We start from the raw sequence: 14242 nt of genomic DNA on the forward strand, positions 1-14242 counted from the left end.
TTTTTTTTACATGGATAGAGTATCATTCAAAGATGGTTGGTATTGAATTTGGTGAGTATCGATGAAAGGGTTTATTTTTTATAAAATTTTGAATTTTTTGAGGAATGTCTGTACACGCTGTAACTATCGGAAAATTTGAGATATCGGATTAAATTTTTTTTACATGAATAGAGTATTATTAAAGGATGGTTGCTACTGAATTTGGTGAGTATCGGTGAAAGGGTTCATTTTTTACAAAATTTTGAATTTTTTAAGAAATGTCTGTACACGTTGTAACTTTCAGAAAATTTGAGATAACGGATTAAATTTTTTTACATGAATAGAGAGTATTATTAATGGATGTTTGATATTGAATTTACTGAGGATCGGTGAAAGAAATCATTTTAATTTTTATTTCACTTACAAAGCTTCCTCTATGAGGAAGCAAAAATTGAAAAATCCGCATGCTTAAAGCAGCTTAAGCTTTGTAAGATAAAATGATGAGGAAGCAATGTGCAAGTTTCTAATTTTTTATTCATCTTTTAAAATACGCTACTGCTTAATGAAATCAAAATACCGTTACATAACTCACTTCCGAAATCAACAATGGATAATTGTCAAGAAAAATCTTTAAACAACATCTTTATACATTTTTGCTCCGTTATCTGTTTATACATATTATCTGTGGAAATAATTAATATATTTTACTTTCGAATTTGATACATCTCGACACAGAAATTGTCGAAATATATCATCGTACGATTGTAAAAGATTCGATTTACTTCATGTCTTCCGCGAAGAAATTAAAAAAAAAAAATTGATTACACGCGACTGTGTCGGGATTGTGTCGGGCTGCGTCAAAGTAACACGATCTCTAGGTCTCGTTCAATCGTCATCGCATGAAACCAAACAAGGATCCTACCGGACGATGATCCGCCGTGGATCGTGATCCGAATCGACGAGAGGTGCCGCGGGCAGTCGCTTTGTCGTACCTTGATCCTTTTTCCCCTTTTTTGACCGTGCAACGACACGAGAACCTGAATGACGTAAAGTCGGGACGGGATAGAAGATCTTAGAGGGAAGGAGAGCGAGAGGAGAGGGAATGGGAGGCAGCGGAAACCGGTTGTTGGCCTCAACGGCAGCTGTCTTCTCGGCGAACGCGAAGAGCGAAGAAACGCTACACGCTCGATCGACGGCTTCTACGCGTTCGTCGAACTAGCTTCTGAAAACAAGAAGGAGAGTTTCGGTACTCTAGAGCGTCTCGGAGGGTGAAAGAAAAAGAAAGGGAGAACAACTCCCTCGCTTTTGTTCTTGCTCTATCCCTGCCTTATAGTCGTGTTATCCTCGGGTTTCTCCTCGTTGCTCGCTGTATCGAAAACTGTAAATCAACACCGTGGATAATGTTTCTCCCACGGGACCGAGGAGAATCAGCTGTTCACCTTGACAGCGACGAAATCTTAAGGATGAAGGCTGAAGGAAGCAAATAGAGAGAGAAAAACGAGTTGAGTTGATTATCTCGATGGTGACGAATCGCGAAATTATCGATCGGATATTGTAAATCTTGCAGTCAAGAAGTAAATCTAATTCTGTTTTTCTTTTTTGTTTGGTCAGAAAAATTTCTGTGAATAATATACATTATTGTATATAGCTATTAAATTACTATATACTCGTGATATTTATTATAATTTAAATAAGTTATAAAAATCGATAATTATAAAATCGTTATAGTTATAAAAATCTATGTCAACCGAGAATTCGTGTTAATTCCCATTGACACTTGGGCTTTGTATTTTAGAGTTTTTCAACAATTTCTCATCTCTTTATCTCTTTCTCTTCATCTGCGTCCTCCATTTTCGTCTTCCTCATATTTTCTTGATATTGCTCTCTCGACGATTTCTCTACTTCTTCCTCAGTCACGCTCTTAAGTTCCTCGCTCGCTTAAGTTTACCGTCGTGTTTGCCTGGCACACATGCATACAATCTCTGTGTTCGTCTAGTTCGCATCTCCTTGTCTCGAAAGCTTATTACGCCGGCAATGTCGCTGCGGTTTTTGACGGAAGATTGCATTATTCGTCATTAAAACCGTATTAACCCTTGCCGCGACGCGCGTACACGCGAGATAGACGTAGGCTGATGGAATTACGCGAACCGCGAGGATTCGATATTAATCCTGTCGCTCGTTCTAATTTCTGCCAATTCTATGCCGATTATTTCGCAAGAGCGATTATTTCGGTACCGACTTTAATGTATCTCCAAACGCGAGGAAGCGAAATTACATCGCGCGATTATTCCCGACGCGTTCGAAAATAGCGGTTGTTAATACGTACATACGTCATTAGCTTTTAACAGATATAGTGCATAAGTTTATTTTTACATTCTATTTATATACACACCCTATATTTATACAGCTTATACATATTTTCCGCTTTTATGTACTTTGATGGAAACGAAAACTTTACAATATTTTCTTTTATCAAAAAAATAAGACGCCGTTTATATTCTTTATATTCGTACTTTTCTAAACATCCAATATTTTGAATATTTTTATAATTGACCTTTAAATTTTGGAATATATAAAATCAAAATTTTGCTACTTATTTATAGTACATCTGAACTAGTTTCGAGAAAATCTCTAGACATTTAATCGCTTGTAAAATTTTCACTATAAAATTCATTATCAGATTAATCACAAAATTCGCGATTGAAAGGTATGGGACGTAGTCTCGCAATACTTTATATAAATTTTCTAGTTTACGAGCGTGTTTGCCGCATTGTCTCGAAAGTAAATAGCGCGCATTATATTACGCGGCCCCCGTGAGTTTCGCGCGCTCGGTTAATAATTTTCTCATTTACCTGCGCGCGCTCTCGTTTTCTACGAATATAATGCGGTTAATGATTCTCCTCTCGATACCTCGGCGACGGCTCGCGCTCCCTGTTCTTATTCTCGAGGAGCATTCAATTATTGACTTCAATTCGGAGCCGACACACATTAGCATATCCCTGAATAATTCATGGTCGAACGGTTAATCCTGCAATATGTAAATTAATCCCTCTAATTGCGCGCGACAATACGACGAGCGTTACAGCTCCCCTCCCCCCTTCCCCCTTTTCCCAAACGCGGGCCCCGAATCATCCGATTTATGTACATATTCCCGATTTACTTTAACGAGACGGCGGTATAATTTTCTCGCGTAAGCTTTACAATTTATTGCGCTGGTAATTGTGGGACGTGCTCATAAAATGCAAAAATTTTATCCGTTCGACAACTATCGGTCAAATAACATACCTTCGCGAAATTAGTCGCGAAATAATGATGTTTAATATTCGTCGTTTTAAGATTTTCAAGTCGGCCGGATGTTGGATGCTGCGTTATTTTTCGCGAATCTCTTGTCCCGCGGGATTCCATCCCTCGTTGGAATTATCTCGTCCCAATTTACTCCGGGATCCTAACGAACTGGTCTCGGTGGTACCCGATAATTACCGCGCGGCAGTTCTCCGCTAATCGCCTTCGTGCAGCGCGAATCTCACTCTTGAGAGAGAGCCGAGTCACCGTTTGATTTTACGACGATTCCCACACCGCGATCCTTTTCCGCGCATAATAGACAACCGCGGTGGTCGTTAACGATGCAGCGAATGCGCGCGATGGCAAGACACACATTGATCGTGGAAAAACATTATCGAGACTCTCTCTTTCTCTCTCTCTCTGTCTCTCTCTCTTTCTCTCTTTCATCGAGACCGGGGCTCGGCAAAACTGCTAATTGAAGAGGTCGCGAAAGTGGCTCGCGCGCGTTTGTTGCGATTTCCATCGCGTTACCTCGTTTCCCGCACGTATCCATTCTTTGCCGGATGCATCGAACTGTTTCCCGCTGCGCGCACGCGGGTTATTGTATATTCTTTTTCTTTTTCCGCTTTCCAAGAATTAAAGAGGTGAACGCGCACACCGTAGCTCGATGGAATCGCATTGTTTCGTTTTTTCTCTCCCGGGGCGCGTTCCGGGATCTGCCAATATTTTCCGCGCGATCTCCCCTGCCCCTAGTATTCCCCGGTTACCCCTCTCGCTAACCCACGCGCTCTCGCGAAAAGCTTCAAGTGCGTTTATTATTTTTCCCCACTTTTACCTCGTTCCCCCCGCGCGCGCGGCAGGCGCGTCGTTTGGCGTTGCTTGCGTCTGCTTTTCTTTTCAATCGCTCGAGCTCCAAATACAAGAGAGATGATTCACCCCGCGCCCCCGGTACTCTGCGTTCGCGTAGAACGAGTGAATACGTATCTATACGAGAACACGATATGAGGGGATCGCGAGCTCGCTTGTTTTTCATTGAACCAAGCGGCGATTAATCACAATCGCGCGCGTATCGCGTATCGGATAGACGCGCACCTGTGGCTGCGAGGCGAGTTTTTCAGCTCGTTTGGCACGAACGCCAAAGAAATTGAACAGCTTGATGCAAGAACACTTGTTATTTCATTATCGACAGAATTAGTAGTTGGAATTTTCATTAACCAGTGAATTGATATAGAAAGAGGAAAAAATATGTATAGGCACAAATATAAAGATATAAAAGAAACGTATATAGGTAATAATAAATATAATAATGAATTTAATAATAAATTTTAATATGTAATTCTCAATTGAAATATAATTAGAATATACGAAATAATGCTCGTAATTATAATCTAGAAATGAACTTTCTAGACGTTATGTAACAAACGTTACAAAATAACAATCAAAATTTTATTGGTATTTAATTGAATGAAACATATTTTTTGTTATTCATTATTTATACCCTTTTTTACGCTGCTCAACGCGATATTTTATCTAAACTGTATAACGGGCGTTGGACGATTAAGCCTGATTCGTCGCGGTCGATTTATATAAAGTCGACTATATCGCGCACGCTCTCTCACGAACTTTTTACTTTACCCGTGGCTTTCCGCACGTATAATTGTCCGATAATATCGAGACGTGGCTCGTGCCAGAACCGATTAGAATTCTTAATGGCTCGCACAAAAGACGGAGCACGGCGCGAGCGCGTCGTCTCTTAATAAATTTTGCGGCACGGCATTAAATTCGCGGCCAGGATCGAGATGATAATTAATTTTTCCCGGAAATTTACGTGAGAGAGAAAAAAAAGTCTCGTCACGGCGATATAAAAATGCTTACGTTTTTGCCGCCATTATCTAACGTGTCGTCGTATCCTCACGACGGTATTATGACAATATTACAATCTTATCATCTGACAATACTCGCTACGTTGAAAAATATTAAGCGAGACGTAACTTCTACTTCCTTGAATTCTCCAACCTCTTTTTGTTCTTGATAAGAAAAATGATCTGTCAATAACTTTTGTAAAAAGATACGGAGAGAGAAGATATATGTAGATAAATTTTAAAAATTAAACAAAAAATTTTCAAAGACCTAAACATAGATAACAGGACCCGTTTTTCAATTAATCTCGAATAATTTCTGAATGTCTCTTTTGTCATTTTTTAAGAGAAACTAAAGTATTCTCTATTTTAATATTGCTTTCGAAATTATGAATTACGTAACTCTTTCGCATTTTCTTGACAAGGTCAATGCTGCCGCATTTCTTATATACATATATATAGATACGCTAAATGTACTCGATCGGATAAAAGGATAAAGCCAAGTGTGGAATAACCGACGAACTAAATCAGGCTTTTTTCACTTTCATGCGATCGGCGATAAATAACTATCAACGCTTTGCGAAAGATTCGCCGGCGTTTATGAAAAGGTATCCTCGAGACCTCCCGAGTGCGTTATCGGACACATTGTCGTCGTCGTCATCGTGGCTAGGTTGCTGTACATATATGCATCTGCGAAAGTGTGTTTGCACACGTTATACCGCGCTCGGCACGGCCAACGTAGGGACAAGAGAGGCGATATATAATGTTCCGCGATATTAAACGGGACGCATTCCACCGAAGCCACCCTCTGGTCCCTGCTATGAATGCTTCTACGCGACCCCCGTCTCCTGTCTCATCCCCCCATTCTGCCTGCCGCTCGCCCCCTCGTCGACTACCTCCGAAAAGCGGAACGAGGAAGTGAGTGAGAGAGAGAGAGAGAGAGAGAGAGAGAGAGAGAGAAATAGGGAGGGAGATAAATAGATGAATAGAGATAGAGAGGACAAACCTGGCCTACTCGACCAGGGCCACCCCCGAATGGTTATACGCCAAATTTACAACTTAGCCAGTGCCACTACCACCACATATATGGCATTCACTATCACCCTCGCAGCATGCAACTGATACATATACTATATATGTCTATATACATATACTATATATTCGAGGATAAAGCGAACAAGGACATTTTCCCAATGACGAATTCGTCGAGAGGTCTATTCGAAATGTGAAAGAATAATGATTTATTAATCCCGCGAAATTTTCATGTTATAATATTTTTTAATTGAAACGCAAAGATGAGATATAAAGTTTACGAATAATTTACATTTTATTTTTGCATTTTTCTATCAATAGTTTTGTGATATTCTGAGAAAGTTATTTCAAAAGCGCCGCAAATTTTTGGATAATTTTATTTTTAAATTTTCATTTTTAAAAATATAGCATATATGCGAGTAGTCGCAGATAAAGAGATGGAATAATTATGTGTTTAACAAAAATTACGATATGGAGGAGAGAGAGAGAGAAATAGGGAGGGAGATAAATAGATGAATAGAGATAGAGAGGACAAACCTGGCCTACTCGACCAGGGCCACCCCCGAATGGTTATACGCCAAATTTACAACTTAGCCAGTGCCACTACCACCACATATATGGCATTCACTATCACCCTCGCAGCATGCAACTGATACATATACTATATATGTCTATATACATATACTATATATTCGAGGATAAAGCGAACAAGGACATTTTCCCAATGACGAATTCGTCGAGAGGTCTATTCGAAATGTGAAAGAATAATGATTTATTAATCCCGCGAAATTTTCATGTTATAATATTTTTTAATTGAAACGCAAAGATGAGATATAAAGTTTACGAATAATTTACATTTTATTTTTGCATTTTTCTATCAATAGTTTTGTGATATTCTGAGAAAGTTATTTCAAAAGCGCCGCAAATTTTTGGATAATTTTATTTTTAAATTTTCATTTTTAAAAATATAGCATATATGCGAGTAGTCGCAGATAAAGAGATGGAATAATTATGTGTTTAACAAAAATTACGATATGGAGTTTTTGACAGCCATAAGATTCACTGCACACACGATATACTGCGGAACTAAACTCGCAAGAATGTGTTGAAAGATGGACGTGGCAATCTTATTCTCGCAAATGTTCGCGACATTCCAAAACGTCCATCTCTCTCTCTCTCTCTCTCTCTCTCTCTGTCTTTATCAAGTTTCTTCATTCGTCGCATTGTTGCAACCTCTACTACGAGTGTTCTACATTATCCATAATTCTCATTTCAGTAGAATCTCGGCGAGATTCAGTAATTTAATAGTCTAAACACAGTTGAATTAATGTAAAGTATAACAAAGCAATACTAAGTGTTAAATTGAGAAGTTTTATTTCGAGGCGCACATGCAACGTCTTTGCATTCCTTTAATAAATTGTATTACTTAGTTGCATTGGCTAATATTTTTTTCACGGTAAAAGAAATGGAAAGTAGGTTTCTTTTCGGTTTTCTAAGCTAAAATCTTGTAAAATAGAAAATCATGAAAGGTGATGCCACACAATTATATTTGTCAAAAAAGTACAAAGATATAACACGTATATATTTATATATTTGCCCATCATATTTATGGAATATTTATAAATTATTTATAAGAGGTATTTATAAGTATGACATGAATTTGAAAAGAACTCTACTCTAAGATGCAAATACAGAAAGATTGGTATCGCTTTGCGTGCGAAACTATGTATCACTCTATTACAAGATTCATTAAATATCACTTTAAGTGTGTGCGGCTCCGAGTAGAAAGCTAAGCAATTTACTGAATCCGACCTATTCGAGTGACGCGCGCGCGCGCTTGCCACCGTCCCTCTTCGCAAGCCGAAAATTTGTCGCGACTCGATCATTACTCAACAAGCCGGACCGGACAGGGAGAATCTAGCACCGTAATATCCTAGCACCGAGCAGAACGGATAACGGAGAAGGACGTGGCACGTTCGCGATCTCTACCGCGATCGTAGTAGTAGCCGCCAGGACATTCCGAGGTTTCGCCGACGAGAGAGCGAGCGAGAAAGAGAGAGAGAGAGAGAGAGAGGCGCCTCCCTCTCAAAGTTCCTGCACCCTATCACGACCGTGTGCCTGGTCATACCCTATCCTTCATCCGAACATTTCCATCCCTTGGTGGGTAACCTCCATCTTTCTCTCTCTCTCTCTCTCTCTCTCTCTCTTCTCTTCCTCCCTCGTCTGCGAGCACGCCGAATGCAACCATACGTCATCCTCTGTGATCTATGTTTTCTGCCCGTTCCGGCTCGGACTCGTGCACGTGCACACGTGTAACGCACACATATCGGCGCGCGCATATATGTACGTAGCTCGTTGCACGTGCGTCTCGCATCTCTATTAAGCCACCGCTCATTTTGTAGACTGCATATTGCACTCGCATATTCACCGTTGGCCACGACGATCGCCCGTGCATTTTCGCGAGAAACATATGTACCGAGGATTGACTTGCTCATCTTTTTATACAGGATGCCGCAGACGTGCCTTTCACAAGTCGAATAATTCTCTAATCGGATAAAACGAGCGATGGATATTTTTAAATATTTACTATACATAAAAAAGTAATACCAAGAAATTTATTCTGAAGAGTAATGCATTTTTTTTTTAAATACAGAACAGACTATCTGGTAAATATTAAGATTTAAAAAAATATATACATATATATATATATACATATATATTAAATATACATATAATAGTAACGCAATCTTTTTTGCAAAAACGTGACATATTTTGCTGCAAACGCATAAAGTGTAACATGTAACACGAATATCTGCGTATAATTAACAATTATCCGTCTTGTTTCTCCCCGAAAACTGGGATATGGTCGGCACATGCGCACAAGCCTCCGCGAATGATTCTCCGATGAATTTCGTCATCGCGATGAATGCCACAGGGGGATGAGAGGGGGAGGAGGATGTAGGGAGAGAAAGGGATCGAACGGGGACGGGGGGGTTAGGGGGAGAACACTCGGCTTTCGGGGGTGGTTGTTGCTACGGATCGGGATTCGTACCGCCACCGGCAACCCCGTCGGGGATAGGGGTCTCTTCCGGGGGTTTAACACACGCACTCCACCCCCGGTAGGCGGAGTGTACCGCCTACGAGCTACCCCCACCTGCCATCGTGGCACTGATACGCGATATCAGCGAACACTTGTTGCTCCGACGAGCGTAGAAAGCGACGACGATCAAGTGCCGTCTCTGTCCTCTTCCTCCTGCCACCCCCCATCCCCTGGGACCGCGATTTTTTACGTGCTGATTTTTCCGTCATCACTCCCACCCCGAACCCCGTATGTACGTGTGCCCCCCTCTCTCTCTCTCTCTCTCTCTGCCCTCTGCCGTTTCCCGTAACTAATCCGATAGGATAATATTCCGCTCTGTCGAAAACGAGCTCACCGCATGATGGCCAGCGGAATTAATTCGTTATTCCGCAACGCGTACATTGTTAGAAACAATAACGCACGTGAAATTGGGAATTTATATGCAGGGTGTCCCGGAAGTACCATAATGGCTTTGATGGTGAAACTACGAATGATTGAGAAATTTTATAACTTTTCCCTATGTTGCGATTAACAGCATTATTAATATTTTAATTATAATATTATATTATTACCGTTAAAAGAGATGATTATTATTATTATTATAGGAAGAGATGTAATAAAATTATGAGATTGCTTTTTTCTATTACACATATCGCCCTTTTTATTTCAGCATTTTTTTTTTATTATTTCATATATAATTTTCTCATCTACGTATTTCAGTACTATTCTTTCGATACCATGAATATAACTTCTAACACGTAACTTTCGTGGGAAGTTAATTTATGGTCATTACTTTCTGCTGCGCGAAATAAATTCAAGTCATTTTCGTAATTTCATCTCGCGAGGCGCCTGAGCTCTGCGAGCGCAGCTTGAGACTAGGATTTTTCCGAGAAAAGTTAATAAACCAAAGTTGTTCCTCGTTTGTTTGCAGGCAGTGCGGTGGCTGCAGCCGACACCATTTCCGCGCCGTGGACCCCCGCGAGTTCCGGGCCGCCGCCCGACGCCAACGGCTCCGGCTCGGATACGAAGAACCTCGACGTTGGCGAAATTAGCGATGTAAGTCAACTATGTCAATTAAGAACGGCTACGCCAAATATAAAAGCGTAATTATGCTTCTTTTTTATTTTAATTAATTATTGCAATTAACTGCGACTGGAATTCGAAGAAACGAGCTTTTTTTCTGGCTCGCCTTTACCTTTGTCATGAAGAAATACAACCCTTTAAACTATCATAGTGTTTAAAGTTAATATAAATAAGATTAACCAAAGGATATTTATTATTTTACGCGAAGTTGTAAATAAAAATCTCCGCGAAGTATAGGTGTAATTTTTTGAGATAGTTATCAAAATTAATTGAGATTTTCTTATCAAAACTTTCCAAAAAGTTCTCCTTAATATAATGTAGTAAAAGATTTCTTATCAATTTTTTTCTTTATATATATTTTTTGATCTCGTGGAATTTTTCAAATATACTGCATATAACAATTTTTCGAAAGACTGTATTCTGTAAGTTTTTTTCAAACATCTTAAAAGATTGTTTATCTTTTATTTAATTCTGACTTGATGCCTTCAATCTCATTTCGCGCTATTGTGAGCGAACACAATCGTACTCCGCATCTTGGATGAAATGCGTGTCAAACAAATGGTCGTTCGGTTATTAAAACCTTTCTGTTTTCGACGTACGGGCACGCGTATTTCCACTCGTCTACAGTTATGGCATAATCATCCTCGATTGGCATCCGGTGTTTCTTATCGAACTACGCTCGCTCGTGAACGGCCGCGTTAGTGTTCGCGTAATCGTCCGTACTCGCAAAACCTAGCTGGCCTCACGCGCTTCTCGCCGGTCGGCGGAAGATTCATCTCTCGCGCGCGAAAGAAACGTACGATTAAATACCGCGTCTTTAACAAAGTCGTTAAAGGCCTACCGACCACGGATGCTGCAGACGAGTGAGTGCCACTGGACACGCGAGTATCCGCTTTTGAACACCTGGCCGGATGTCGAGGACTCGGTAACGTCACTTTGTTTGACCCCGTTCTTAAACGGTCATTCATCTTTCGTCGTTGCAGTCGCAACACGATGTTGTCACTGTGATTCGGTATACGTACAATCACTATAGTGATTGTATTTTTGATATTGAATCATTTTGATATTTGTATTATTGTTATTGTAAAGAAGAAACCTATATATACAATGTATGATTTTAATTATTTTAGTTGCTTCTTATTTTAAATAAAATCCTAATTTTTTTAACGGGGATATGGATATGCACATGATTTAAAAAGTATATTCCCTAAATCATATTTTCTCTCTAAAAAAATTGTCAAACTCTTTTATCAAAAATAATTTTTTTTTCTGATATCAAAAACTAAGTGGAAGCTGATATATTAAAATGGTCCATTTTATATAACTAATAATTTTTATTGTATTATTGCCTTTTAAAACTTTAAATATTTTTTTGCTAAAATATAATTTAGCCTTTTAAATTAAGTTAGCCTTAAATTAATGAAAGAATAAAATTTTATTATTTATTTATACTTGCAGAATTTAATTAGCAATTAGATAACTTTGTAATTAGAATATATTTTTGATTTCGGCAGAGAAAGAATTATTTCATAATTTGATAAAGAATTGTGATCTTAAAATCATATGTAAATTTTATAAGAAATCTAGCATCACCAAGAGAGATATTCAAAGTTGAATAATATAATTTATATTACGTAATATATTTTATAATTTCTTCAATGTTTGCATATTAACTTTCATACTGAAAAGATCTACTCGATGTCAAAAAAGAAACCTTTAAATGAGAGAATTGTGCAACAAACACATTCCAGTCTCTCTAACAATAAGCTTTGCTGCTTTAATTAAAGATTAAACCGCTTTGTTGGTTATTTTTAATTTATTTGCACAATTTATTTGTGCATATATTCTACTATAATACATCCAAATAGTATCACGGAAATTCGGAGAATTAGTTAAGCATTAATTTATTAGTTTAGTGCAAATTGAGTTAGAAGTACGAAATAACTTCGAAGCAAGACATCGCCTTTGCAATTTAACTTTCTTTCCTTGCTCTTTTTTTTTGTTTTTAGTTTCCTCGACGCGATGAAAAGACATTTAGACATTTTACTCATTTATTATTTATCATCTCTCTACTATGTTATCTATTATTTATATAAGCTATTTATTTATTAAGTTTTATTGTTTGTTTATTGTTTATTATTTATGTCTTTTATTTATTTATAACGAGATAAATAATATTTTTCTTCTTTGTTTATTATTCTCGGTAAACTGTCCTCATTGATTTAGCAATTCAAACTAATATCAATTCGTGGTAGCGTTTATCGGTGATCTACTCTTAGCCCCCTCGATCCTCAAAGCGGACGAGATCAAATCGAGGACTTTTTCGTACCATCTGGAGAGTCTCCCGTTCTGGATTGCGTGCTCGACGATATTATATCGAACATAGCGAACGTGACTAGGGTTCTCGGAACGGACAAGCTTGTGTTTCCTCGCACCCTTTCCACACTTCTCGGTATCTAAACGCCCGGGATAATCGTCCGTTTCTCGGCTCTTCGTGCAGCACGGAGGTTTTAGATTCGTTGAAATTCCGGTTCCGACGATTACCGTGAACTACTAGATGTTGTTCCAGTGTATCGTACAAAAAACGTGTATCGGGCAAAAAACGTTCGACCCCGAAATAGAAGACACATCCTATGGAACACCGTGCCACGAAGCTCAATGAGACGGATGTGCGAAAGAAAAACGGAAATAGAACGCGAGAGGCTCGCTCGATTTGTCGAGAAAGGAGAGAATCGAGGGTACGCTCAGTGGAGGCTACGTTCCAGACGTGGCTTCGCGGCTTCTGAAGATCCTTTGTTTCGAAGGGAGGAAGGTCTCCGAGAGGTCCAGCCACGCTCGCGATCGACCCGGTGGATAAATCGCACGCGCGCGCGGTCAGCGACGGAATCGTAGATAAATGAACTTTTCTCGTGTCGAACGTGCCCAGGTCGCCAAAGTGCATCGCGGCGAAGACACTCTCTCGCAAGACGAAATGCGATCGTGAAAAACGTGATGAATGTTCGCGCGATGGAATTGGCAGTTTCGGAATACTGAGAATGCTTCGATCGGAAATTGGCAAGAGTTCGAATCTAATTGCAACATATGTTTAAAAAAAAGATATTTGCCAATAATAATTACTTATTGGCTCGATTGTCTACAAAAAAAAAAAAAAAAAAAAAAAAAATGCGTAGAAAATGCATGGTTTAAATCGCTCTGTCGATTTTATCTTTACATCAGAGTGTAAAGGATTAATTAATCAATTGCCAAAACAAAAATACAACAGATACTAATTTAAAAACTATGTAACATATTTTGTCATGAGCGTTAGACGATATTAATTTCTTATATTTATTATATACTACGTAAAATTAGCCAATTAATTTTGCATAGTATGTTATATCTTTTTCTGCTGATGATAACCGTTAGAACTTTATTAAAGATGAAAAACACATGACTATAAGTGATGTGCTGTAATTACAGTTCGCTCTCCCTTCTTAGATTATTCTAAATTAGATGATCGTATTTTCCAGGACGAGAAGGACCTGTCGGCAGCGGACGCGGAGGGTGTGTGGTCGCCGGATATCGAACAGAGCTTCCAAGAAGCTCTTACCATATATCCGCCATGCGGTCGACGCAAAATCATCCTTTCCGACGAAGGGAAGATGTACGGTGAGTCCCGCAATTTCCTTGTCTATCGTTCTTGTGTCTCTATTTTATAAAGACGTTCTCTGATTACGAATTTTAGATCGCATAAATTTCCCATACTTATATGCGCATACATAATAAAACCACAAAAGCTGATAAAAATTCTTCAATGAGAAGATTAGGCTTAAATAAATAATACACTCGTGACGTTTAAAAAATAATATAAACTTGAATAGCACGAAATCTATGGCTTTATTTTACAAAGTTAATATAAAAATTAATACATATATTTTTAAATATTTAT

General features: G+C 38.8%; 1 protein-coding gene across 7 annotated transcripts in view; it reads left to right on the plus strand.

Moving 5' to 3' along the window:
• Positions 1–14242, plus strand: part of LOC115241699 (transcriptional enhancer factor TEF-1) — a 174684-nt gene that overhangs the window by 121170 nt on the left and 39272 nt on the right. For all 7 annotated transcript variants that reach the window (XM_029817585.1, XM_029817589.1, XM_029817588.1 and 4 more), the window contains 2 exons: positions 10163–10287; positions 13824–13962. In XM_029817585.1, the coding sequence (XP_029673445.1) occupies positions 10163–10287; positions 13824–13962 (264 nt within the window). The remainder of the gene's footprint in view (positions 1–10162; positions 10288–13823; positions 13963–14242) is intronic.

Source organism: Formica exsecta, unplaced genomic scaffold, assembly GCF_003651465.1.
Source record: "Formica exsecta isolate Colony F162 unplaced genomic scaffold, ASM365146v1 scaffold504, whole genome shotgun sequence".
NCBI classification, from domain to species: Eukaryota; Metazoa; Arthropoda; class Insecta; order Hymenoptera; family Formicidae; genus Formica; species Formica exsecta.